At 62.6% G+C, this 26,846-nt stretch overlaps 1 protein-coding gene across 1 annotated transcript; it reads right to left on the minus strand.

The window, feature by feature from the left end:
• Positions 1-979: 979 nt before the first annotated feature.
• On the minus strand, positions 980-25,152 carry MYO15A (myosin XVA). The gene is made up of 63 exons (XM_054081044.1): positions 21,802-25,152; positions 20,809-20,891; positions 20,525-20,588; positions 20,309-20,418; positions 19,979-20,053; positions 19,565-19,655; positions 19,013-19,116; positions 18,327-18,390; positions 18,127-18,240; positions 17,523-17,684; positions 17,314-17,427; positions 17,154-17,212; positions 16,741-16,864; positions 16,558-16,653; positions 16,335-16,466; positions 15,798-15,923; positions 15,513-15,590; positions 14,977-15,131; positions 14,809-14,854; positions 14,549-14,673; positions 14,236-14,353; positions 13,971-14,146; positions 13,819-13,903; positions 13,480-13,533; positions 13,213-13,294; positions 12,992-13,122; positions 12,175-12,270; positions 11,849-12,084; positions 11,058-11,236; positions 10,863-10,935; positions 10,518-10,712; positions 10,271-10,365; positions 10,069-10,157; positions 9,848-9,974; positions 9,637-9,698; positions 9,455-9,518; positions 9,216-9,354; positions 8,796-8,886; positions 8,615-8,711; positions 8,237-8,358; positions 8,045-8,104; positions 7,729-7,804; positions 7,230-7,345; positions 7,028-7,146; positions 6,803-6,944; positions 6,448-6,559; positions 6,202-6,276; positions 5,391-5,596; positions 5,186-5,319; positions 5,041-5,107; positions 4,813-4,885; positions 4,540-4,613; positions 4,354-4,436; positions 4,029-4,159; positions 3,803-3,897; positions 3,333-3,410; positions 3,062-3,158; positions 2,816-2,976; positions 2,590-2,723; positions 2,365-2,498; positions 1,724-1,857; positions 1,287-1,427; positions 980-1,212 (listed from the first exon to the last, which is right to left on the minus strand). Exons 1-63 carry the CDS (start codon positions 24,793-24,795, stop codon positions 1,111-1,113), a joined length of 9,771 nt encoding a protein of 3,256 aa, XP_053937019.1. The 5' UTR covers positions 24,796-25,152; the 3' UTR covers positions 980-1,110.
• Positions 25,153-26,846: the final 1,694 nt, after the last annotated feature.

Consider the following 26,846-nt stretch of genomic DNA (forward strand, 5'->3'; position numbering starts at 1 on the left):
CACGCCGGAACCGGAAGCGGTCGTGCCGAGTCCCGCCCCATCCAGACTCTGCGCTGATTGGTCAGAGGGCTCGAGCGGCACTAGACGGCAGCTGATTGGACAGCGGTACTGGGGGCGTAGCCAATGCGGCGAGAGGCGGTGACTGACTGGAGGATTGCGCAGGGGGCGTGGCTATCGCGGCCAGAGGCTGTAGCTGATTGGTGGGCTCGAAGAGGGCGTGGCCAAAGGAGGAGAGAGGCGGCAGCTGATTGGAGGGCGGTGCGGAGGGCGTGGCTGGCGCGGCGGCGGGTGGAAGGGGTGGAGAGGAGAGGGGTTAGGGCGGGCGCAGAGGAGCTCTGTCGGTCGGAGCGCAGCGCCCTCTGTCGGGCAGGAGGAGCGGGGCAGGGGAGGCGAGAGGGAAACTGAGGCACGGGGGTGGGGGAACTGGGGCATGGGGGGACATGGATGGGGAAACTGAGGCACGGAGATGGGGAGCTGGGGCATGGGGGGACAGGGATGGGGAAACAGGCACGGAGATGGGGAGCTGGGGCATGGGGATGGGAGGACAGGGATGGGGAAACTGAGGCATGGAGATGAGGGAAATGGAGATGGGGAAGCAGAGGCATGGGGATGGGAGGAACAGGGGTGGAGATGGGGGAAGTTGGAATGGGGAAACTGAGGCATGAGGATGGGAGAAAGGCTTCACACAGTACCAAGGTCTGCCTGTCCCAGCCTCCCTGAGAAGGAACCTCCCAGCAGTATCCCATCCCGGGCATGGGCATGAGGGAAAGGGGGATGGCAATGGGGGAAGCTGAGTCACGGGGATGGGGGAAGCTGAGGCATGAGGATAGGTAAACTGAGGCACGGGGGTGGGGAAATCAGGGATGGGAGATACTGAGGCACAGGGATGGGCAACACTGAGGCACAGGGATGGGGAAACTGAGGCACAGGGGGCCACACCCCTGGCAGCACAAAACCATTGACACGGAGTCAGGCCAGGCTCGCGGCCATGTATAAAACCCCAAGAACAACAGCAAGGTGTGAGCAGCGCAGAGGGGACGGGGGGGACAGCAGCCAGGCCGGGGACACCCCAGCATCGACGCAGCCTCTGTCGCCGGTGTCCGTGGGGGCTCAGAGCAGCGTGATCTCGCTGGGCGGCAGCGTCAGCCTCTTCTCGCGGGCACCCAGCAGCCTCTCCATGTGCGCGGCCACCACGCGGCACAGCTCCAGGCCCTGCCAGAGGGGACACGCTGTGGGTGGCCGTGGCAGCCCCGGCAGGGACCCCCGGAGCCCCCGAGTGTCCCTACCTGCTCCAGCTGCAGCTGGGTGATGCCCTGCGCCAGGAGGTCGCCCAGCGTGATCTCCACGTAGGGGGAGCTGGATCCCGCTGTTGGCCTCTGTGTCCGTGTGGATTGGATCTCCTTCAGCGAGAACTTGGCGATGGGCTCCTGGATGGACAAGGGAGGGTGGACTACGCGCCCCGGGCACCCCACACCGAGGGGAGCGAGGAGTGGGTGCAGATGGGGGTGGGATGGAGGATGCCAGCGTTGCAGCCCCTACGCGGGCAGGCAGACCTGCTGGGACCAAACCCTTTCCCCTTCGGAGAGGGACATCCCACCCGCCTTCCCATCCCACAGTGCCACCCGCCTGGCTCTGTCCCTGCAGCAGGAGCCCGGGGGCATGGATTCCTCCACCGGAGTGGTGCTCACAGGACCCCTTGCCCTCCACAACCCCCCCCACCTACGTGGGTCTCCTTGCTGAGGAAGTTGAGGCCATTCTGGTTGACGGCCAGGATGCAGGGGGAGACGATGGCGTTGTTGCTGCAGCTCTGGATGTAGAAGAAGGACGAGCCGAACATGGGGTAGGCACTCAGCAGCCCTGTGGGGTGAAGGATAGGGTCTCAGCGCCCTCTGTCACCCCCTCCTGCCCAGGTCCTGGGGGGGCTCTGCCAAGGGTCCCAGCCAGCCCCATGCCCGGCAGGAGCTGGGTCAGCTCCCAGAGCCTTGCACCAATTCTGGCTGTGGACCAGGAGCAGGATTGGGCAAAGGAGCAGCCAAGGGGCCTCGTTGCAGTTTGCTGGGAAAGCGGTGGCTGAATGGGGGGGCCTGGGACCACCCTGCTGTGCTGCTGTGGTCCTGCCCCCCGTGTGCTGCATCCTGCTGGCCCCTGGCACCCCAAGCTCCGCACGGCGCCAGGGTCTGCCTGTCCCAGCCTCCCTGCGGAGGAGCCACCCAGCAGCACGGCATCCTCATTAGCATTGTGTCCTCGTTAGGAGGACAAAATCAGCATCGCATCCCCAGCAGCATTGCATCCTCATTAGCATTGTGTTCTCGTTAGCATCGCATCCTTGGCAGCAGCATCTCCCCTTCTCGTGTCCGCACTTACCCAGGAACTGCGCCCTGGCTTGGTGGGCGCTGAGCGCCTGGGCTTGCTGCGTGTGCTGGGTCACCATGTGGAGCCAGGATTGGGCCTTCAGCAGGCGGAAGAGCTGAGGGGGGATGTAGTCCTGCACCTCCCGCCTGCAGGGAGACAGAAGTCAGGGTCAGGGCCAACCAGCAGGTCCCACACCCCATGGGATGTGCCTCCCCGACCCCCTGCCCCAGGCCGTACGCAGTGGGGAGGTGGTGCCGGTCCTTGGCTCGGTGCTGGAGAGCCGCCAGCTTGGCTACGTGTGGGAAATGCTGCTCTCCTGGCCTCGCAGGCGGCAGGATGGTGAACAGCCCCTTGAGGTAGTCAGGGAGAACCTGGGGGGGGACAGGGACACAGCTTGCGGATGGGGGTCACCGGTGGTCACACAGGGAGGTGACCCCAAGGGAGCCCGGTGTGGTGGCCCGACCTGGTTGTAGTGCACGGTGACGTAGAGCTCGTTGTCGAACTTGAGGGGATGGCTCCAGACCACGCGGCGGCACCAGAAGGTGTAGCTGGCATCGCGGTGCTCCGTCTCGGTGGCCACATCCAGGATGTATTCCCGGTGGGTCAGCGGCCTCACGCTCTGTCCTGCACCGTCCCCAGAGCCTGAGCATGGCCACCACGTGGGACACCCACCAGCAGCATGGCAATACCGTTCCCACCAGCCTCTCACCTTTGTTGGTCACCACGAAGAGGATGTACTCGTCGAAAGCCTCTGGGTGCTGCAGCCCCATCTCGCGGCACAGCTCCTCGATCACGTCCAGAGCCACCTGGGCATGGGGACAGGTGGCTGGGATGCTGCCACGCTGCTTTCCCAGGGAACAAAGTCCCGCAGCTTGGGAACAGCTGAGGGGTGCAGCCCATCCACAAGCCTTGGGGTGCCCACGTCCTGGGGATCACCATGAGCCCTGCGCGCGCTGAGCCACTTGTCACCTCCAACTCACCGAGCACGTCTTGATCTTGAGGTGCCTCTCGATGCCACCAGGCAGGAGGAAGAGCTGGCGCTTGGCACTGCGTCCAGCCTGCATGAGGGGAACATACTGGGGTGCCAGGGGGTCTTTTGCACAGCAAAACCCCAAAGGACACCCCAAATCCCCAAGCTATCCTGTGGGGATTGTCCCATGGAGTTCATCTGGCATCTTGCCCATTCTGCCTCAGTGAGCCCCCATGCCCCTTGCCCCACGTGCACGGGGCTGTGTCCCTGCTGGGGGCTCCTGAAAGCTCAGGGTACCCCAAAAGTGATGGCCCTGGAGAGGAGACTCCAAAGAGTGCTCTGCTCCCCGTACCAGCAAGGGGCCATCAGCTCTGCCCCGGGACAGTGGCTGCGGGGGATCTCATGGGGCGATCCAGACCCTCGGGGGGATCTCAAGCTGGCATCAGCCTCGCCCTGCACCCCACGAGCCCCCAGCCTCACCACCATGGCCCTGAGCTCCATGCTGCTGGGGAAGAGGCTGCGCCCACCAAACTGCAAGGTTTTCCGCAGGTTTTGCTCGCAGGCTTTGGCAATACCTGGTGGGAACAGAGACCGGGGGAAAGGATGGTGCTGAGCCGCAACGCTGGCTCTGCTAAAGTGCCTCCAGAGCCCATGAGTGCCTTTCCCAAGCACGAACCCAGCACCCTGGGGCGTGCACAGCCCATACCATGGAAGGGCAGCTCCGGGTGCCTGCTGGCATCCTGCAGGAAGGCCAGGAGGAAGGGTCTGAGCACCTCAGAGCACTTGTAGTAAGCGGCGAGGATGTAGAGCAGCCTCCAGCCCTTCTGGCAGCTGTCCCTGCCAGGAAGAGCCAGGGATGAGCCCCCACGGAGAACGAGGGTGCCCACAATGACACGCACCACCCTGGGGAGCACTGCGGTGGGGGGTCTTCAGTGTCCCCCCAGTATTGGGGCAGCTCAGCCCAGATGTGGACACAAGTATCCCCAGTGCCAGCTTCTCCTGGGGTGGATAACATGGGTGCAGGGACTCACGTCTTGGTGCTGGTGTTGTTGGTGACTTGTTTGATGATCTGGCAGTACACCTCATCCCGTAGGACCTCGTGCTCTGCACACAGCTGAGGGACAGGCACAGCTCGCTCAGTTGGCTGGGGATGTCCCCAGGTGCCACCTTCCTGCCCAGGCCACCCTCAGGACTCACCGCCCCAGTGGGGGATTTACCTTGAGGATGGTGCAGATGGCATCCAGCTCTGTCTGCCCCCTCAGAGGGTGGTCACCCATGAACTTCATCACGGCTGGGGATGACAAAGCCACACAGTGACACCGGTCACCCCATCCCTTCACTGAGGACACGCTCCCCTGTTTGTGGGCACATGGGGCAGTGGGACTGTAGGATCTAACCCTCCCTGGGCCATCCCAATCCTGCCACCTCCCTCCTCCAAGGGTGGGGCTGGAGGTGGCCATGGGGCAGAGAACTTGTACCCCTCCACGTACCTTGGAAAGCCTCAGCAGCCAGTTTGTTGATGCCACCATCCACAAATTCAATGAGAGATTCCTGGATAGGGGTCTGGAGGGGGAGAGGGTCAGCTCCCGGGAGCAGACAGAGGGATGGGATGGGGGTTGGAGTGGCATTTTGTGAGCTCTTGAGCATGCTAGGACCTTAGGGAGACCCGCAGGTGACAGTAGGGCAGGGGCACCCCGATAAACCCTGCTTGCCCATACCTTGGTGAACATCAGCATCTCCAGCACACTGGGCATGTCCTGCTTGGCCTTTGTCCCACAAGAGTCCCTGGGGGAGGGACAAGGGAGCGGGTGGGCATGGGTGTCTCTGCCACCAGGTGCCCCCGTCCTGTCACCGGGCACTCACATGGTCCCATGCTGCGCGGCACGGAAATACCGCTGGGCGAAGGCCAGCATGGGGCAGGGCCCTGTACCATCTCCAGGCTGCTCACCACCATCTCCTCCCGGACCTTCCATGAAGCTGGTACTGGTGTGGGACACCTGTGGAAAGGGGTGGTGAGCACCAGGCATGGCCAGCACCGCACCGGCATTGACCCCACGCCAGCACCCACCTCGGTTTTCCGGTCCAGCTCTTGGGCCACAGCAGTAGAAGCCACAGCTACAGCCACGGCTGCCGAAGCTGCCACCCTGCCCTGCTTGTCCTTGGGCTCCTCTTTCTTTTCCACCGGCAAATGGACAAAATCAGGGGCTGCGACAGGCTGGACGTACTCGATGGGGAAGAGCCCTGACCTGCCATGGATGGCCCCGAACTTCCACCCTGCGCGGGGCAGACGGTGGGGATGGCCTTGAGCTGGCAGCCCTGGGGGTCACCCCCAAAAAGCCTCTGCCTGCTCCCTCCTGCCCCCCTCCCAAGCCTTTTCCGGGAGTCTGGCTGTGGGGTTTGGCTGTTTCTTGTGCGGAGGAAGTTTAGATTGGATATTAGGAAATATTTCTTTACTGAAAGAGTGGGGAAGCATTGGCAGAAGCTGCCTGGGGCAGCGGTGGAGTCTCCATCCCTGGAAAGGTTCAAAACCGTGTAGAAGTGGCACTTTGGGACAGGGTTTAGTGCCTGTGGTGGGATTGGGCAGGACTGGATGAGCTTAGAGGTCTTTTCCAACCTTAATGATTCTGTGAAATGGCAGTGGTTTGGCAGCGCTCGAGGTAACAACACAGACCAGAGACCACAATGGGATGTGGGGCAGCACCCGGTGCCACCCAGGGTAGGAACCACAGGAGAGCATCCTCCTGCATCAGGTAGGGGCTGAAAGCACCCAAACCATGCTGCTAGTGGCGGGGACAGAGGCAGGATCCAGCCCCGTGCCCCAGCCTGTACACACACTGGGGACATGCACGGGGACAGCGCAGCACCATGAAGCCACGCACCAAAATCCTGAGTGCCCGTCTTCAGCTCCTCCAGGTACATCACCTTCTTGCGGACCACACAGCCATAGTAGTGGTCTGTGGGGACATGGGGTGTCATGGAGACATGGGATGGCATGAGGAGCGAGGCCAGGGCATGGCCACCTTGGGGTTGGTGAGGCCATCAGCCCTGCTGTCCCCATGCCCACATCGAGTGCATTTGGCATGGGGCAGAGAATCACAGCAGGGGCCATGGCGGGGGACCCTCACCTCTCTCAGGGCGCTCCAGTGGCTGCAGGTGGATGATGTCCCCTTTGTGGAAGCTGAGCTGGCCCTTGTCCTCTGGGCTGTAGTTCCTCACAGCCACCACGTACTGGGAGTCCTGGGCATGGGGTGGGGCTGGCACAGCCCGTGCACACACACACGAGCACCCCCACCCCCACAACCCACAGCACGAGGTGCTTCAAGAACCCACGGCTGCAGAACCACCCTGAGGTGTCACCTCCTCGCATCCCCTAGGCATGGTCCCAGTTGTAGGGTGCCCTCCACTGCCCACCCAGCACCCCCAGATTCCAGTCCCCAGGAGGTGCCCCCAGCCACCCCCAGCCCCAGGGCACCCCCCCACCTTCCTGAGCTCCGTGATGAAGTGGTCAACCATGGCTTTGACCTGGGGGGCTTTGGGAGAGAACAGGATGAGCTTCTCGCTACTCAGGTTGAACTCCAGCATGTTCCTAGATGGGGTGGTCACGAAGAGCACATCGGCGTAGCTGGGGCAGGAGAAAGGGAGGGTGAAACACCTGGCATCTGCGACACCCATCCCACCCATTCCACCTGGGCTCCTCGCCCCTACCTGTATGCCCGCAGCACCCGCAGCTGTTCCCCAGGGACGTTGGTGCCCTTCACCAACCGCAGCAGCTTGACACCAGCGTGGGACACAGCCAGGATCTGCACGCCCGTCCCCACGCTGCCCTGCGGGACGGGATGCTGCTTCAGCCGGGAGCACAGGGCTGTCGTGGCCCCCACACCAGCCCACCCCATGGCCAGATGCTCACCGTGGCAGGGAAGAGACGTGAGAAATACACCTCGCAGCCGTCCCGGGCCGCAGCGATGATCTCCCTCTTGACACTCTCGGTGGCCACGGGACTGAAGGAGTCCAGCTTGTTTTCCGCTGCAGGGAGAAATACCCTCTAGAGATGTTCTCCCTCCTCAGGGAGGATCCGGACACAGGGTTCAAGGTGAGAGCAGGGATGCTCATGCCCTTCCCCAGTCTGGCAGGACCTTGATGGTGAGACAGGTCCACCCCACAGGGCACCCCTAAAGTAGCAAGCCCGGCTGAGACCTGACACAACTCATGACTTTTTGGAGCACTAAATCATAGTGTGCTTGTTGTGTTTGGAGGCAAAACCATCCCAGCTTTAAGCAGAGTTGATTGTGGCTTGGAGATGCCCAGGAGATGAGGATGGGCAGTGTGGTGGCTGTGTTGGAGATCCCCAGGTTTGGGCCCCCCAGGTGTGAACCCCCACAGGACATGGAGGTGTGGGCAAGGGTTACCAAAGAGGGTTTTCAAGCGGAGCCGCTCCTCCTGGCTGATCCGGATGCAGGTGTCAGAGAGTGTGTCGTGAAAGATCTAGGAAAGGGGGTGAGGAGTGGTGGAGTCATTTTAGGGGGACAGTGCTGTGTCCCCCAGCCCCTCTGCCCTGCCTGACCTCCCCTCCCTGGGGCAGCCAGAGGAGATACCTCCTGTCCCTTCACTGCAGCGCAGCAGGGGAGGATGGGGTGGCCACAGCACGATGAGTAAACTATCACCCTAGTCAGGACAGACACACGGGACCCCAGGGGTTGCTCCAGGGCCAGGTTGGTGCCTTACCTGCCGGAAGATGAGGTCGAGGAGCAGCGGGTTGTTGATATTGTCCTTGGGGTAGAAAACCTGCCAGGAGGGAGAGCAGCCCAGCTCATCGGTATCATTGGCATCACCCACCCAGCAGGGCCTCCGCCTCAGTGGAAAGCCCCTTTTATCCCTGCAGCACTTTGAGACTTGTCTGTCCCTGTCCTCCCGCACCTCCTTGCGGATGTATATTTTCCAGGGCACGTTGTGGTAGGTGTAGAAGTCCTCGCTGCAGCTCCGGTGCAGCTGGGTCTGGACCTGCTGTGCCTCCGACGGGAGATCCCGCGAGACGGAGACTGCAAAGGGATGGAAAGCCTTGCACATCCCTGGGTGACCACCACAAACCCCTTGTCCACGTGGGGAAACTGAGGCACGGGGGTCAGCTGTGGGGCAGGGAGGGGTTAGCCAAGCACAGTGGTTAATCTCATGAGGATTCTGCAGAGGTGGACTCATGCATGGCTCCATCAGGCATCACCCAGTGCTGCTGGGGAGGACAAGGTGCCCCACTTCAATCTTGCAACCCCCCAGTGCCACAGCTTGGCTCTGTGATACCTGGGGGCTGAGGGGCTGCCAGACGCCCCATCGGCGCTCGCAGCTGGTACCTGCTGCTGGGGACTGGCTTCACCGCAGCCACCACCTCCTTGGGCCCCTGCAAGGCAGAGGGCAGGCTGCGGTCGGGGCTGGTGGCTCCACCAGCCCAGCATGGGAGACATGGGGGCAGCTGCATCCCTACCGCAGCCACTGGCACCCGGGCTGCTGAAAGCTGCTCCTTCAGGATCTGCATGGCTTCCTCATGAGGGTCCTGTTTCTTCCCAAAGAGCTTGCTGCGGAGACAGCACCCAACATCACCTACACCCTGGCATCACCTACACACCCATTATCGCCTGCACCCTCGCATCACCTGCATCCCCAGAATCGCCTGCACCCCAGCACTGCCTGCATCCCAGCATCACCTACATGCCAGCATCACCTACACCCCAGCATCACCTACACCCCAGCATCGCCTGCACGCTTGCATCACCTGCATCCTGCCATAATCTGCATCCCCTGCATCACCTGCAGCCCCACATTGCCTGCACCCTGGCATCAGGGCTGGCACACGCACCCACAAGCAGGAGAAGCCCACGGCTTGGCTGGGAGCCGAGTTGGGTACCTGAGGGGCTGGGAGCTGCGTGGGGCCGGCTGGCACTGCCGGATGATGTTGCGGATGTCATGCGTGGGCCGTGGGAAGTGCTCTGAGTTGAGCCGGGAATGCCGCACCAGCTCACCCGGCCATCGCCGGCCAACGTTTGCTGCGAGGCCAAGCACACAGCTCAGGGTGGGGCCAGACATCACCCTCATGCCTGGGACTATGCATCCCCATCGCTGCCCCATAGCACCAGGACCCCTTACCGGCTTTCTGCAGGTAGGGCCGTGGCTGGAGGGCATGGGCCGGCATCCCATCCGCTGTTCTGCCCTGCAAGGGACACTGTGCCATGAGCATCTGTCACTCTCCAGCTGCCCCCACGCCGGGGAGAGCTGCCCTGCAGCAGAGGCTGGGCAGGACCCAACCCCCCCGGCCCAGCATCACTGACCGGGGATGCTGGTGGCTGGTTGGCATCTGCCCGGTGCTGTGGGGATGGGGCTGGCTCTGCACCTGCAACGGCAAAGGGTTGTACTGCAGCCTCGTCCCAGGGCTGTAGGGCGCAGGGTCCAGGGGTGGCTCCCACAAAAGGGACCAGGGATGGGGTGGGGAAACTGAGGCAGGGAGCTGGGCTGGGATGCAGGAGTAATCAGGGCACTTACCCCTTGGCTGACGCATCTCGGCAGGCATGAAGGGTCCAGTCTGCTTGGCATCACCGCCGCCATCCCCTCCTCCTGTGTTGCCTCCTCCCTTCATCCTCTGCAAGACAGCAGCTGGCTTCTCCAGCTCCTAGGGGAGAGGAGTCAGGGGACAGAGACCAAGCCACATGCACCCCCAAGATACTGGTCTCCCTCTGCCCCGGGCAGGGGGCTGCCCCTCTCACCCCATTGCCGTAGGAGAGGACGGGGTCAAAGAGGCTGTCCAGGTACCGATCCAGACCCTTTTGGTTGCGTGGTTCCCCGAAGTCCCCATCTGCTGGCAGTTGTGGAGAGTGGGTTGGCTGCAGGAGGGCTTCACAAGTACAGCAGAGCTCACCAGTATGGCCCCGCAAGCGGCTCTGGGGGCCAGGATGGATACTGCCCTACCGTGAGAGGGGTACGCCTCTGTGGACGGCAGTGTGGGGGCTTTCACCGCTGGGGGAGGAGGTACTTCATCCAAATCCAAGCCATGTCCCAGCACCCTGCAGGGAGGAGGTGCTCATCCTACACCCACTGGGTGTCATACACCCTCAACACCCCAAACCACATCCCGGTCAGCACCCATCCAGGTTGGTGCTGGCGCTCCCCGCCACCAGCCCCACGGTGGGGCACCCATCCCTGCCCAGGTACCTACGCCCGGCTGTCCCTGCTGCGGCTCTCTGCCCCTTCCCACGCGACGAGGAAGCAGGACTTCTGCCTGGGGAAGCCGCGGAGCAGCTCGAGGTCAGAGATGAGGTCCAGGACATAGTCATGGCCGGCCAGCTCGGCCCACTGGGCACCTGCCTTCATGGCCACAGACCAGCCACGCCAGCCCTCCACCAGCCCCCTGCTGACAGTGGGACACTGGGGATGAGCACAGCTCCGCAGGGACACCCTGCCCACGAGCTGGGCATTCCAGCTCCAGACCCGAAGTGGCCCCAGGGTGATGCTGTGCCCTGTGCTCACCCCACTGGGTGCAGGGTGCTGAGCTGGTGGCTACCTGTGCTTCAGGACATCCCCTGCCAGGTCCTCGCCTGTGCTCCAGGAGTGGATGGGGCAGGAAAACTGGTCACCTGGGGAAGGATGGGCAGGGAGTGAGTCCTGTTGGTCCCCTCCCACCCGTAACAATGGCAGGGTGGTCAAGCCAGGACCAACCCTCGCCACCGTCATGCCCTGGCCCCACACCATCCCGCACCGTTGAAGCAGTGGAGGTCGAGTGCCATGCTGGCTTGCCGACGGTTTGCCGTCCACTCCAGCAGCGAGGGCGGGAAGGTGCGGGCAGCCGCGGCACCCAGCTGCGACCGTGCCATGGCGTGCATCAGCTTGCGCTGGCACACCGGCTTGTAGCCAGCAAAGGCATAGTCAGAGACAAACCTGCAGGGAAGTGAGGATGTGCAGGTGGAACCTGGGAAGCAGCCCAAGCGTGTGGGCAGGGCTGGCACAGGGGAGCACAGAGGGAATCGTGGAATTATAGAATAGTTTGGGTTGGAAAAGACCTTAAAGATCATCTAATTCCAAGCACCCTGCCATGGGCAGGAACACCTCCCACTGGATCAGGGGCTCCAAGCCCCATCCAACCTGGCCTTGAACACCTCCAGGGATGGGGCAGCCACAACATCCCTGGGCAACATGTTCCAGTGCCTCACCACTCTCATCATGAAGAAATTCCTCCTTATGTCCAGTCTAAATCTGCCCCTCTCCAGTTTATAACCATTGCCCCTATCCTTATCACTACAAGCCTTTGTAAAAAGTCCCTCCCCAGCTTTCTTGTAGCCTCTTCAGGTACTGGAATAAGAGCATCCCTGGAGGGATCTGGGCACATGTGCCAGGCTGGCCAGAGGGATCCTGGAGGGACCTGGGCAGCATCCCAGCAGGTGCCAGGATGGATTAGAGAGCCCCAGAAGTGTCCCCAGGCATGTGTGCCAGGCTGTCCCCAAGGGTCCCAGCCAGCCCCGGTCCCCAGCCCCATCCCCAGCCCCAGCTCACTTGAGCAGGTACTTGTCGAAGGCGGTGGAGGGGGGGAAGGCGCTGAGGCAGGTGGCCAGCAGCAGCCAGCCCCGCTCCTCATTGTTGACGTTGGTGTTCCGCCAGACCTGGTTGGCGGCTTGGGCCAAGAGCTCATCCCGCAGCCCTGGCACCGACAGCCCCTTCTGCACGATGTAGTTGCCAAAGAGGGTCTCCTGCGGGCCGCCCAGCCCCGGGTCCCCCATGAACCGCAGGATCTGCCGCAGGGACAGCGAGGTCCTCCCTCCGTCCCCATGCAGGGAGCGGGCAGGGGACCGTGGTAGGGGATCCCACACCATCCCACGTACCAGCTGGAAGAGGCTGAGTGCCTCATGGCACAGCTCCTCATCCAGGCGGGTGAGGGGGGCCGTCAGTGGGGCTGTCAGCATCCCAAACGCCGGCTCCTGCGATGACAGCCGCACCCATGGCTACCAGGGACAGCCCCCCCCGGGGGTAGCCTCATGGTGCTGAGCATGGCGTTGATGCTGGATGGGGGTTATGGGGCTGCGAGGGGGCTGGGAGGCAGGATGGGGCTGGCAGCCTCCCGGTACCAGGTCAGGGATGGGGCTGTGCTGGCAGCACCAGAGCTGCTGGCACCTTGGTGAGGAGGGGAGCATGATGCAGCCCTGGTGCTGTCATTTGGGATGCTGGGGACTGGGAAACACGTGGCAAAAATAGGGGACAAGGAGAAGAAAGAATGCAATGTGACCGGGAGTGGGGCTGGGGTCCCAGGAGCAAAGCAACCTGGTCTCCCGCCCCAGTGTTTCCGAATCCGCCCCACGTCAGGCGTCCAGGAGGGCTCGGGCGGTCTCTCTCCGATAACCTCAGCGGGGTCCCCCCGGCCTCTGGAGACAACAGGAACCCACGGGGAGGGTGGGAAGGCACTGCTGGCTCCCCGCAGCACCGCAGCCACCCCGGATCCGGCCCCTCTCACACCCCATGGCATCCCTGGGGCCGAAGCCGAGGCAGAGCCCGGTAGCATGGCGTGGGGAGCCGCTGGGCAGAGCTGCCCGCGGGGACCCTGAACCTAACCGCTGAGCCACGACCAGGGCACCAAGGACTGCCCGAAAGCCAGCTGCCCGCCGGGACAGGCTCCCCGCTGCGGGGCCGCAGCACCCACCTTACCTGGAAGTGACCCCGCACGTACTTGGCCATGGGGTAGTCGTTGATGTCAAGCGGGAGGGTGAGCTGGGAGTCGGGCTGCAGCGCCGGGGGTGGCACCAGGACCACACAGCCAGCATTCACCTCCCGGGCGGCTACAGTACAGCAGGCAGCTATGGCATAGCCACCGGGATGGGGACGAGGGACTGGGAGCGGGGATGGTGGTAGTGCGAGACCCAACTCACCTGCAGCAGCCTCCAGCAACCCCATCAGCTCGGCTGGGATCTCCAGATGGGTGACATCCACCACCTCCCTCTTCGTCAGCTCCTGCCAGCACAGCACAGAGAAGCACCCACTCACCACGCTGCTGCCTGCCCCAGCACCCATGGGTGCCTTGGTCGGCAGCGTAGGGGTGGGCGAGCCCACGGCAGGGATGAGGGCACATCAGCATGGGTTGCACATGCATCACACATGCACGTTCCCTCCAGCGCAGCATCCCTGCACCTCCTCACCTGCTTCATCCTCTCCTTCTCCTCCTCTGCCCGCCGGCGGGCATCCTCCTTCTTCTGCAAGCAGAGCAGCAACACTGAGCCCCCGCCAGGATGAAGGGAGACTTGGAGGCAGTGGGATCCTCCTGGGGTGCTGTCACGCGCCTCCAGCATCACTAGGCTTTCACCCCAAAGAGGCAGAGCCCACACCCCACGGGGTGTGGAGGAGGTGATGGGGATGGGATGTAGGGGTGTTCAGGATCTGAGGATGCCACTGCACCCTCCCCAGGCCCACCACCAATGTTCAGCAGGGTGGCAGTGGGTGCCCACGACGCCCCTGAGTTGTGCCAGCCCCTAGCTCACCTTGAGGTATCGCCGGCGGTTCACATAGATATGCACCAGCGACCTGAACCTGATGAGCGTGCGCCGCATGCGCCGGTACCGCTGCCTGCAGGAGAGCATCCATCATCCCCTGCCCCCCATCAGTGCCCACCCCCACCCCACTGTGACCCCACCTGGCCAGGTAGCCCCGTGCCCGGCTCTGCAGAAGGACAATCTTTCGGCGCAGGGAGCGGAAGCGCCTCTTGATGAAGAAGGTGCGAGCGTAGCGCTGGAGTGTGAGTGCAGCCAGGTGATGGGCACGGGCTCGCTTGCTCTCCAAAGCCTGGTACAGCTGTTCCTTCAGGAAGAGCTGGGAAGGGAGGTGAGGCCATGAACCCCTCACCTCAACCACCCTCCCCAGGGCATCACCAGAGCCAGTCCCCGTGCCCCAGATGGAACCTTGGTGACGCCAACGTAGTACATGCTGGGGCTGACGGGGCAGAGCTTCCTCAGCATCTCTACGCAGTTGGCCCCATTGGGAATGACCCTGGACCACATGTCGACGAGGCAGCGGTACCTGGGAGAACCCACAATACCATTACTGCATGGCACCCCACCAGGACATGGGCATGGAAACCACCCCCAGGAAAACATCTTCTTCCCAGCTCCCACTCTGAGGGACCCTCGGGCCAAAAGCTGCCCCCAAGACACCCACAGGCTTTGTGGTCTCCCTTTCTGGCATGGTGGTACCCAACCTGCCACCCCCAAGCACCTGTCAATGAAGACGAGGAAGGGGATACGGATGGGGAAGCCCTCCTTGCGGATGCGGATGGTCTCCAGGATCCCTGAGTATCGCAGCTGGCTGCTGACCACATCGGCCTCGAAGAGCCCCGGCTCCTGGGCGGAAAAAGGGAGAAGCCTCGGCAGCCGTCCTGGCAGACCCCTGCCCACCAAGCGCCCACCACGTTCCAGCATCATCCCACCAGCAGCACTGGCATCGCTGCAGGCAGGAAAAACCTGGCCAGCTCTCACCTTCTTGTTGTTGGGCTTGAGGCAGCGCACGAAGAAGGGGTTGCACCTGCATTGGAGAGACTCTGTTGGCCTTGGTGTGCAGAGCACCATGGTGGCCACCCTAGGCTTGGATCCAGTTGCCACCCTGCTGCCACCAGCCCAGTGCAGGGCCTGGTTGCCTGCCCTGACCTCTCCATCTTTTCCACCAGGTCCAGAAGGGACTGCTGGAACCGGGCGGCAACAGTGGGGGCCTTGTAGCGCCGTGTCCTGGTGCTGCTCCTCCTGATCAGGCTCCTCTGTCGGGCTATCACCTGGGCATGGCCGAAGAAGAGGTTGGCCACCACCTTGGGGAGATGGGAAGGGTTAGGGAGGAGGATGGTGGCCAGGGTGGCACAACTGTCCTAACTCCTCTTCCCAGCCTGCTCACTGCCTTTTTACCCTGAGCTGAATGAGTCCTCTCCCCTGTTTTTGGCTGGAATCCCCAGATAGGCATGGGGATAGGGATGGGGACATGCAAGAGCAGCCCACATGCTCATTTGTGCCAATGCTTTAGGGGTCAAAGCCCAAGGGACCCCATGGGAAGTGGCACAAGGTGGAGGTGGAGGTGTCCTCTGCTCCTGGGCTTTCCCAGCTATATTGGGAACATGAGAAGCATGTATGGAAGGGGATTACCCATGCCTACTGTCCCTCCAGCTCTGCAGAGCCAGAACTGGGCAGGGCCCTACCTTGGTCCTGCTGCTGATGAACAGGTCCAGCACATCCTGCCGCACCTGGTCGTAGTTTTTATCCAAAAACTTGTGAACCTGGTAAAAAGTAAAATCTTGCAGTGTGGTGGCTTTGTGTAAGGGAGGTGGGGAGCTCCAGGTCAGGACATTGTGGGTGGAGGGCTTCTCCCGACCCCCAGCCAGAATCCCTGGGCTGCCCCTCATCCTCTGGTGCAGGATTAACCCTACAAACCTTCTCTTTAACCCTCCTCAAAGCCCCAGGTTGGGCACCTGGCCACTGCGCACCTGGTAGGTCACCTTCCCTGCGTAGTGCTTGATGGTGAACTCGGGCAGCGGCATCTTTGGCTTGGTGTAGAGTGGGTTTGCCCCGTGGTGGTAGTGACACTTCTGGAGGAACGTGTGGTCGGTGGCCTGGGGATGGATGCAGGGGTGAGAAACAACCTAGGGAATTTGGCAGCCCCGGGGACACAGGCGTGGAGGTGGGGATGCCTGGACAACTGGCTAGACCCTGCTCTCAGCTGTGCCACAAAGCGGCTGTGCTATCACAGGCATCTGTGCCTCAGTTTCCCCACCAGCAGAGAGGGTGCAACAGCCCTTCTCTTCTTTATGGGGCGGGACAGTAATCCCTGCAAAAGCAAATCCTCTTGGTGGCACCGACCTGGGAACTCCCAAGGCTTTTCCAGCCTGGAGAAAATCAGAGAGTCTTCCAGGTTGTCCAGGACAGCCTAGGAGCAGAGCAGCCCTCGGCCATGGTGGCATCCTGGCCAAGGTGACCACCTGACATTGCCATCCTCACTACCTCAGCACAGGGCAGTCCCTCACCTGTGGGAAGCAGCTCTGGTCATCGAGGATCCGGAGGATACCATAGGGTTTCTGGGAGATGAGGTCGATACAGGGCTGGTTGTCACTGAAGGGGATCTCCTTCCACTCGATCTGCTCTCGGATGTACTCCTCCTGCAGGGCCGGCACTCAATCAGCCTCACACCCTCGGCTACACAGGGATGCTCAGCACAGGGCCAGAGCCCAGCACTGCTCCCTGGCCCACCTGCTCCTCCTGGAAGACGATCTTGTTGAAGAAGGACTGCAGGTACTCGTTGGCATAGTTGATGCACAGTTGCTCAAAGCTGTTGAAGTTGAGGTCCTGCAAGAAGAAGGGACCACAGAGCCTGAGACCCTGCAGCCCTGAGACTGGGGCCAGGGTCATGGAGCCAGGATGGATCCTGCTCACCTCAAAGCCGTAGATGTCCAGGATGGCTATGGAGAGGGCCTCCTGCCGCGGGTACACCAGCTTGTTGATGCGGTCTGTGAGCCAGCCAAAGAGCAGTGAGTAGAGGGTCTTGGCAATGGCATCCCTGGGAAGGGGCAAGACAAGCAGAGCACTGGAGCTCCAGCACGGCACAGCATGGCATGGCAGAGCACGGCATGACACTGTACGGCACAGCACGATGTGGCCAGCACGCATCAGATCCTCACGTCATGCACAGGGCAGCCCCTGAGGCTGCAGTTGTAGTCACCAGAGAGCCTTATCTGCACTGGGGGACCAACGGTCCCCTTTTCCAGCCCAGCATTTCACATCCTGCCCCATCCCTGTGTCCAGACCCCCCAGTGTCCCCATGCAGCACAGCTCCCCTTTCCTTCTACCTGGCATCCACCGCACTTTCAACGGTCAGGGGGGTAAAAATCTTCTCCCGCAGTGTTTCCTGGTTGGGGCATACATAAAATCAACGCCGTGATGGAGTTTTGGCAGCACTGGCTGTGGTCCTGAGGGACCTCCAGCTCCCTGTACCCCCTCCATACTCACCGTCACCTTGAAGGTGATGGCTTTCTGCAGGCCCTCGGGGGACACCTGCAGCAGCTCAGCCACTGTCCGGATCTCTGTGGCGCTCACCACCGTGGCGACCTCCTGGCAGTCAGTCTGTGGGACATGGTGAGGCAGTGGGTTGAGGTGACCACCAACCACCACATCCTGAATCTGGCCCGAGAAGCACAGTTTGGCTGCTTTTTGGGTACCTCGTATTTTTCAAAGTAGACATTGCCCAGGTGGAGGACAGAGGAGAGGATGCGGAAGATGCTGTTCTGCTCCTCCACGCTGAAGCTCAGCACCTCCATAGTGTTAAGCAGCCGACGGAAATCCTCAGCGTCATCCTTGCCGGGGATCTCACAGTTTCCGCCCTGGCATGGACCCCTCAATGCCCTCAGCACATCCCAGGTCGCAGCACCAACTCCTGCCCTGAGCACCCTCCCCATCCAATGTAATAGCTTTAAATCGGAAGGGGGAAGATTTAGACTAGACATTAGGAAGAAATTGTTCATGATGAGCATGGTGAGGCCCTGGCCCAGGTCGCCCAGAAAGGCTGTGGCTGTCCCATCCCTGGAGGTGTCCCAGGCCAGGTTGGATGGGACTTCGAGCAACCTGGTCCAGTGGGAGGTGCTCCTGCCCATGGCAGGGGATGGAACTGGGTGGGCTTTGAGGTCTCTTCCAACCCAAACTATTCGTGAACTCTATAATCTGCACATTGAATCCAGAAGGATCCAGGAACCCACTAGCACCCCAGGATCAGGCAGGGCCCTGAAGAGCAGGTGGTTTGGGGGGGTTGCGTGGGGGCAACGCTACCTGGTTCAGGTAGTAGTAGGTCTCGGCGCCCTGCAGGCAGTAGCGCTGCCGCTGCTGGGTGGGCAGCCCTGCCAGCATCTCGTAGAAGATGTGGTAGTTGCGCTCGCTCTTGGCCTGGGGAGTAGAAGACTGAGGTGGGACAGGGGCAGCGGAGAGGGCAGTGGAGAGGGGACAAAGCCTAGGAACCCCTCGTCACCCACCTGGAAGACGACGCGGGACTTCTCCAGCAGGTACTGCGAGGTTATGGCACCGCAGATCAAGCCGCTGCGGGGGAGAGAACAGGCACCCGGCTGGCAACCTTGGGGCAGGCAGGGGCTGTGCCTCCCGCTCCGGTGCCCACCCCTGCCCCAGCGCTGCCCCAGCACACGAGGGGCTGGTGCCAACCCCCAGGGACTCCCACCAGGGATGGGTGGGCAAGGAGAGGTGCTCACACCCAGTTCCAGAGCAAGGGCTGGAGCTGCTGCACCCTGGGGTGATTTCAGGCACCCCACGTTGGGATCAGTGATGCTGAGAGAGGGTGAGACAGGGAACAGTCAGGATGCCAGCAAAGAGCACAGCATCCCTGCGCCTACCCAAGCACCCAGAATCATAGAATGGTTTGAGTTGGAAGGGACCTTAAAGATCATCTTATTCCAATCCCTCTGCCATGGGCAGGGCCACCTTCCACTGGATGAGGTTGCTCAAAGCCAGGTGAGATCGCCTTTGCCCTGCCAAGTTTTGTCCTCCAAAGTATCCCCATGTGCACATTCCCCCCTGAACCAAGAAGCAGCCCGGCAGTAGGGCTGAGGGCCACATTGGGCACCTCCAAAGCAGGAGCAGGAGCAGGAGCAAGGAGGACACAGGGGTGGGGTCTGGTTGCACACAGATGGTGCTCAGCGTTACTTACTCTTCCAGAAAGATTTCCACAAATTTCCCAAACCTGCTGGAATTGTCGTTCCTTACGGTTTTGGCGTTGCCGAAGGATTCCAGCAAGGGGGTCGCCTCCAGGATCTGCCACAATGGGGAGAGCCGCAGGGTCAGCCCAGGCCCTCCTGACACACCATGGGCTGACCCCATCACTAGGGGAATCCCCTTGCCACCTTCCCACCCTCCTTTGCCCCCCGTGCAGACACCCATGGGTGCCAAAATTCAAGGTATGCACCACAGCTGGGCTGCACAAGGATGTAGGAGAGCACAAAGACCCCATGCACGTGCATGCACCGAGCTCCTGCTGTCCATCCCCACTGTCCCCCTGCAGCTGGGGTGATGTGGCAGAGGCACCACCACAATGCTCTGTCCCCTTGAACCATCCCAGCCCAGGCATGTCCCATAGTACCTCTATCTGCAATGGTCCGGGTGGAAGCATGGGGACAAGGAAAGAGTGTTGGAGCCGTGAGCAGGGAGTAGAGAAGAGCGTGAGGAGGTGGGACAAGCAGTTAGGGGTGGGGCTGTCCCCTACCTGTGGGGCAGTGCTGCGTTTCTGGCTGACGGCTGCCAGGTAGCGCAGGATCAGCTTGGTGGCTTCAGTCTTTCCCGAGCCGCTCTCCCCACTGAAATACAGAGCATCCATCCACATGCACCCAGCACCCCATCCCTAGAGGCACCCATTGGTGCTGAGCCATAGAATCATTAGGTTGGAAAAGACCTTTGAGATCATTAAGTTCAACCGTATCTGTCCACTACTAAATCGTATCCCTAAGCACTTAATCTACCCATCTTTTAAACACCTCTTGGGATGGGGTCTCAACCACCTCCCTGGGCAGCCACTGCCAGTGCTTAAGAATTCTTTCTGCAGGTTGCAGCACCCTGGCAAGCAGCAATTAGGGCATCTCTGATTGGGGACCATCCCGCGGAGGAGCACGTCATCTCCCACCTGATGATGATACACTGGTTGTGTTTGGCATCCATCACCTTGGAGTAGGCGACATTCGCGATGGCAAAGAGGTGCCTACAGAGAAGCACAAGCAGGGGAAGCAGAAGTCAGGGGTGCGGTGCAGAGTTGCCCCGGCACAGAGAGCTTGCTGGCACGGCCCCCCTTGCATCCCGCACACCCCCACATACGGATACGGCTGCTCCTGTAACCGAGGGTCCTCAGGGGTCCAGGACCACCCAGTCCAGGGCTGCTGTAGGACCCAGGAGTGGGTGATGGTGGATAGGGGTGTCTCTGTCCTTGCAGAGCATTTGGGAACACCTCAGTACTCACGGCGGGTTCTCGCCCAGCGCTCTGCCTTCGTACTGCAGCACCTGCTCTGTCCCGTAGATGTTGTAGAGCCGGTACGGGTTCACTGACACCAGGATGCTGCCGATGTAGGTCTACAGGACAGTGAGGTTTGGGGCTGCGAGTGCTTGGAGAGTGATGACCCCTCTGAACACCACATGCCCAGGGTCTTTTGAGGGTGCTGCTTGCCCCTAAGCTTACATAGATGAGCTGGCGCTCAAACCGTGTCCGGATGTTGCTCAGCACTGCAGCTTCCTGGAGGTCCCTGGCAGGGAGCAGAGGCTGCGTTAGGGGGTGGCAGGAGGTGTCTGTTGTCCCCAAGTGTGTCCCCATCATCCCCAGTCCCGGGAGGTTGGGGCTGACTCTGTGTTGGGGTGGAGCAGGGAGCAGCAGAAGCCATGGGGTGCATGGCCGGGGGGTTATAGCCCCATTGGGCCCCGCCGTGCAGGGTCACTGTGGGTGGAGAAGGGGACAAGGACACTCACTCCAGCTGAGTCATGTCCTCCAGCCCGTCCTCCTCCTTCGGCTCCTGGTACCGCACAATAGGCAGGCTGCACAGCGACTGCATCTGCACGGAGGAAATCAGCCCAGCTCTATTGGCAGGACCACGCTGGCTCCCTCCGATTACCCACATGGTCACCACCACCACCCTAAAACCACCATCAGTGACCCCAAACTGGGAGCCCCGCAGCCAGTGACAGCAGGAACCTGAGCGAGCATCCCACAGCCCTGAAACGAGTCCACCAGCAAGTGTCACGTATCAAGGGAGAGCAGAAGCACTGGAAATGGGACACAGAGACAGAAAAGTGTCCCTGGGGACCGTCCCAGGAAGAAGAGCCCCATTCCCCACGTGCAGGCAGGAATAGGAGGAGGTGGCTGTGCTGCCCCCACGTCAACATCCTATAGTTCACGGCATGGGGGATGCAGGGGATCAGCGATGGGAATGGGCGATGGGGATGAGCAACGGGAATCCCTGGAGAGAGAAGATGGAATAGGGCTGTGGTGGGGGCTGAGCTGTGGGGCTGGGGCTGCCCTCTAAGCACAGAGGCGATGTGGGGTGGGTGGCACGTGGGAGCGCACGCTGGCAGCCAGCCCGGCGGCGAGCAGGAAAGCAGACACCCGCCAGGTCAGCGTGTCACCCACGCCCGTCCCCGCCGGAGATCGGGTCTCAGCATTTCCATACGCGAGAATCAAGTGTCCCCGAGGGGCCGCGCACAGGGGGGAACACACAACAGGCGATGGCCACCCCCCTCCAGCCCATTCCCACCGCAGGACCCCCAGCGGCAACCGATGCCCCCAGAACCACTTCCCCCTCACTCTGGGCGCTGCAACTCCACCTGAGCTCCACTGGCTTCGTGTCTCAGTGAGCTGGCAGCTGTCTCAAAACACCATTCCACCCTGTCTCCCTCCGGCTGCCAGCTAGCCCCTCAGCTCCATCCCACCGCCGGCACCCCCGGCAGGCTCCCCGCTGGCCTTACCTTGGTGCGCCAGGGCTGCTTGGTGCCCAGGTACCCGTCTGCCCAGGGGTGCCTGTCCTGCCAGCTGCCCCCCGGCAAGCGCTGGCACAAGTATCGGGCGATGTTGGCTCCTCGCTGGCTCGCCCACCGCCGGCCACGCTGGGTGGGCAGCCGGGAGGGACCCTGCTCGACCGTCCAGGCATCGGGCATCTCCCGCACCTGCACGACGTGCTGCGTGGACCAGTGCTGCTTGTACATGCGGGACGCCCGCCGGAAGGAGCCCAACCTCTGCACCTGCGGCGTCACCACAGCGTAGCGTCCCGCGCCCTCCTCCCCGGCCACCCCATCGCCCTCGACGGCCTCTGCCGGCCCTGGGGCACGAATGCCACGGCGAAGGGCAGCCGGAGAGCCCGGAGCTTGGCTGCGGGGGGCAGGGAAAGTGGAGCAACGCTGTGGTGAGGGGCTCCGGTTGCCACGTGAAGAAGAAGGGAGGACGGGGCGCCCAGCATCAGACCAGCCTCGTGGCCCTGATGGTGGGCTTGGGGATCTACGGGTGCTCCCGTCTCGCCGTGATGGGTGCCGGGGCAAGGAGGGTGAGCGGGAGGAGGGACGGCGGGTGAGCGGTGAGGATGGAGGGGCTTCGGTAGGGGCCATGCTCCCCACAAGAAGCGATGCCAGGGATTGACCCACAGAGCGCCCTGACGAGGGGCTGCGAGCCCCTGCTTCGGCTGGAGACGGCCTCGCTGGGGGCGAGCACGGGGCCATCCCGGCAAGGGGCTGCCCGATACGCTGGATGAAGGATTTGGGGGTGCTGGGAGCTGGGCTGGACGGAGGGGGCACCCCAGCAAGCCCCCGCGTGGGATCCTGCCAGGGGGGCAGCTCCGCATCCCACGAGGGGCTGGGGGGGCTGAGGCGGCGGCTGCCAGGGCGGGAGGAGGGTGCCAGGAAGGGGGTCCTCTGCAGCGGCTTCACCGCCTTGGTGGGGGGCTCAGGAAGCCGGGGCCAGGCCTGGGGCAGCGGCAGCCCAGGGGGGCTGCTCCGCCGCGACGGCCGCGGGGACAGGGGCCTCCCAGCCACGGGCACCCCCAAACGCCTCCCCAGTGGCCCCGGAGAGCGGGGAGCAGCAGGCGCCGGGGTGGGGGGCTCGGAGCCGAACCGCCGCAGGCTGGCACCGAGGGATGGGGAGCGTCGCAGCCCTTCTCCGCGCACGCTGCCAGGGGGCTGTCGGGCTGGTGGAGGTGACAAGGAGCGCCCAGGATTGGTGAAGGGGTTCCGGAACGACGGCCGCCGCGCAGCCCCCGGCTCTCGGGGAGGGGGCTGCCCCCAGGGTCCTGCCAGCGAGGAAGGGTCCCTGGCTGGGGATGTTCGTGGTGAGGGGTCCCGGCCCCCCAAGCTGGCACCCTCCACCCCGGTCATCCTGCGGCTGGAGCGTCTGTAGGAGGGCTGAGGGGTGCGGGGGTCCCGAATCTCCCTTGCACCCTGAGGCGGGGGGCCGGGGGACTGTGAGAGAGAGCGCTGGAGGAACTGCCCCAGGGGGCTCCCGCACACCCGCGCTGCCGAAACCCGGCGCTTCGGGGATGCCTTGGGGCTGGGGGCTGGCACCCGCGGCTCGTACTCATCGTAGTCATCCTCATCGTGGGCAGCAGGCAGGTGAGGGGATGGCAGGAGGGGAACATCCAGGCGGTCCCTGCCAAAAAGCTTGACTTGGGGCCGGGGGAAAAGCCTGAATTTTCTGTTGAGGGAGAGCTTGGAGGAAAGCGTCTCCCGCATGCCACGGAGTGAGGAGGCGCTAAGGATGGAGAAGGGGTACTCCCCATCCTCCTCCTCCTCTTCCTCACACTCCTCAGGCTCCTCGTCCTCGGCGATCCCCTCCAGGCCCAGCGCGTAGGGGTTGCAGGAGGACTGCGCGTGCTGCGCCCACCCTCCCTCGCTATACTGGATGTGATGCTCAGGGTATTCTCTCCTTGGGTACCCCCCAGCGAGGGGCTCCCCGAAGTCCTCGTAGGGGTCCCCCCCATAGCCGAAGGGTTCTGCCGCCTCCTCGACGTACTCTGGGTCGCTGCTGTAAGGGTCGTAGAGGGCAAGGGAAGACCCACCGCCGAACGTCCCCTCGTCCTCGAGTTCTGCATAGCTGTAGGGGTGCCCCGGCGGGTCACCCTCCTCCCAGTCCCCTCCATAGTAGCCATACTCCTCCTCTGCCTCATAGCCAGCGTAGTCAGCATAGGCGGTTGGCACCGCATCGTTGAAGCCGTAACCCGCTGGGTAGGCTGGGCTTTGGATGTAGCCTTCCTCCTCCTCCGCATAGCCATGCCGTGGGCCACAAGCTCCATCTTCCTCCTCGCTGTAGCCACACCAGGGGCCATAGGCTCCATCCTCCTCAGCGTAGCCATGCTGGGGACCGTAGGGTCCATCCTCCTCCTTGGTGTAGCCAGGCCGAGAGCCGTAGGCTCCATCTTCCTTCTTGACGTAGCCACGCCGGGAGCCATAAGCTCCATCCTCACCGGCAGGGCCACGTCGGCGGCTGTAAGCTCCATCCTCCTCCTCGGCCCACCCATAGCGTGGCACCGGCAGCTCTGCGGGCGCGTGCTGGGAGCGCCGCCGGGACGAGCGCCGCACTGCGCTGCCCTGCCGAGCGATGCCAGGGGCCGACAGCCCCCTGCCGCTGGGAATCCGCTTCATGTTGGCCCGATGCCTGAGGATCTCATCTTCTGCAGGGAATGGCAGTTTCCTGGCTCCAATACGGGAAAGCCAGGCTGTGTCGGTTGCTCGGCTGCCCCCCACCAGACGCCCGCGGCGGGAGAGAACCTTCCTGGCCAGCCAGCCCGTGGCAGCGGCCGCCTTGCTCAGCACCTGCGCCCGAGGCTTGAATTTCCTTTCCGGGCGCCGGCGGAAGAGGGATGCACTGTCCTCGGCCACCTGCCCGCCCCGTCGCAGCAACAGGAAGGATGGCTTCGCCGGCGGGGAGCTGCTGGCCTCCTCCTTCCTCTTCTTGCCCACGCGCTTGAAGCGAACCATCAGGTTGGAGGTGGACTTGAGTACCGCCTTGTTCTTCTTTTTCTTCTTCTTCTTGGTGCTATGCTTCTGCAGCCCCCAGAAAAAGCGGGATGTGTTCTTGAACTGCCCTTTCTTTGGCCGACGCAGCCCCAGCTTCCTGAAGCCCAGGAAGAGCTTCGAGGTGCTGCGGAAGCTCCTCTTCACTCGGGCCTTTGGCGCCGCTGCCTCCTCCACCTCGGCTGGGGTGGGTTCTGCGGACACTTTGGGCTGGCCCTTGGCCTCTGCAGCCTTGGCCCCTTTCTTCTTCTTGTCAGTGGTCAGCCCTATCACCAGCTTGGAGGTGCCCTTTAGGTTCTTCTTGGTTGGTGCAGCTTCGCTCTTGCCCTCCTCCTCTCCCTCTGGCTCCAGCTGCACCTTCTTCCCCCGGCCCGGCTTCTTCACCGCCACCCCTTTGAGAACTCCCTTTTTCTCCTTCTCCTTCCCCTTCTTGGGCTCCTCCACAGCTGCAACCTCCTCTTCTTTCTCCTCCTCTATTGCCTCCGTCTCCTCACCTTCCTCCGCCTTGAGCAGCTCCGTGTCCGAGGTCTCCTCCGACTCGCTGGGTTCCTCCTTCTTGCCCTTCTTGCCATCCTTCCCTCTCCCTTTGCCCCCCTTCCCCTTGGCCTCTGCATCCTTTTTGGGCTCCCCCTTCTTGCCAGCCATCCCGGCAGTGGCAGGCGCTCATGCTCTGGCCCCAGTGGGGCCCTGCGAGACGATGCCCCGTGCTGGCACGAGGCGGCTCCCGGCACACTGTCCGGCTCCTAACCCTAGAGTTTGCCCCAGGAGGGTATTTACCTGTGCCAGGCTTTGGCGAGGCACGTGCTCGTCCGTGGCTCCCTCGGCCGCCGGTGGCCCCCCGCTTGGCATGGCGCTGGGGCGGCAGCGACGGCGGCGTTGGCGCAGCCCGGGCGGGAGCTGCCGCCTGCCTCCCACGGCACTCCACGAGTTAGGCAGAGCGGTGCTGGGCTCCGGCTGTAACCCAACCGCCGGGGCTTGTGGCGGCATGAATAATGTAAGGGATGCGCCGCTGCAGCCCAGAGACTTTTCCGAAGGAGTAGGAAAGGGCCACCATGGCGGTGAGCATCCCCCGGCGGGATGCGGGAGGGGATGGCACAGAGTCCTGTCACTACCCCAAAACCAGACCCAGCCACCTCCCCAAACCTTGGAATTCCCTGCAGAATCAGCCTCTTCCTCGGGCCAACACAGGCTGGGATAAAGCCCAGGGACCCGTTTGGTCCCTAAAGCCAAACTGCGGCACCGAGAGCGAGCAGATGATTTTGCAGAGCCCAAGGCACGTGCCGCCCGACACCAGGACTGCAGCCAAGGGGAGCGCCGTGAGGAGGAACCCAATGCCAGACCAAATCCCGCAGCCCCACCAGAAAGCAGAGATGAGCTGTGAACCCACGGGGAAAGCCCTCGTGCTATGCCGTGCACATTGTGTGTGTAGGATGCCACACTTACCAACACACGGCTGGCAAGAAGGGTTGCATGTACCACACGTGTGCCGTGTAGTGGTGCCAGCGGTGTGTTTGCACCAACACGTGCCCAGGCACAGGGTGACCACATCAAATGTTAATGCCAGAGCTGGATTCCGGCTGCTGCTGTCTCATGAAAGTTTAAGCAGCAGGAGTGGGAACTGGCTGTCCCAAGCGGATCACCTGCGGGCAGCGGCAGGAGCTGTGACGGGCAGGGGCAGCACCCACTCCACCTCTTCACATGGGGAGGAGACTCAAGGGAAGAGCAGCAGCAGCAGCACCCAGCTGTGCAGCACCTGGAGAAAGCCAGGAACCAGCAGCGTCTACTGGAACAAACCCATTGGCCTCTCCCAGGAGTAGGAAAGCCCCATAGCTGACACTCCACGGCACTTTCTTCTCCCAGGCACCACTTACAGGAAGGGTTGTTAGCTGTGACCTGATGGCTTTGGTCTCCTCCCTGCGTTATTTTCTGGGCTGGAGACACCGCGGTGGGGTCCGCACAGAGGGAGGGAGGCTGCCCCAGAGCTGCAGGGAGAGCACTGAGACGGAGCAGGAGGG

The sequence above is a fragment of the Cuculus canorus genome, chromosome 15 (assembly GCF_017976375.1).
Source record: "Cuculus canorus isolate bCucCan1 chromosome 15, bCucCan1.pri, whole genome shotgun sequence".
NCBI classification, from domain to species: domain Eukaryota; kingdom Metazoa; phylum Chordata; class Aves; order Cuculiformes; family Cuculidae; genus Cuculus; species Cuculus canorus.

Excerpts from the sequence above, each read along its gene's own strand:
- MYO15A (XM_054081044.1), bottom strand. The coding sequence starts at position 24,795 with ATGGTTCGCTTCAAGCGCGTGGGCAAGAAGAGGAAGGAGGAGGCCAGC. Across the intron at positions 20,419-20,524 it reads TTGAGCGCCAGCTCATCTAT|ACCTACATCGGCAGCATCCT; the intron begins GTAAGCTTAGGG and ends ACTGTCCTGTAG. Across the intron at positions 2,499-2,589 it reads CGGCACCACCTCCCCACTGC|GCGGGAGGTGCAGGACTACA; the intron begins GTACGGCCTGGG and ends GTCTCCCTGCAG.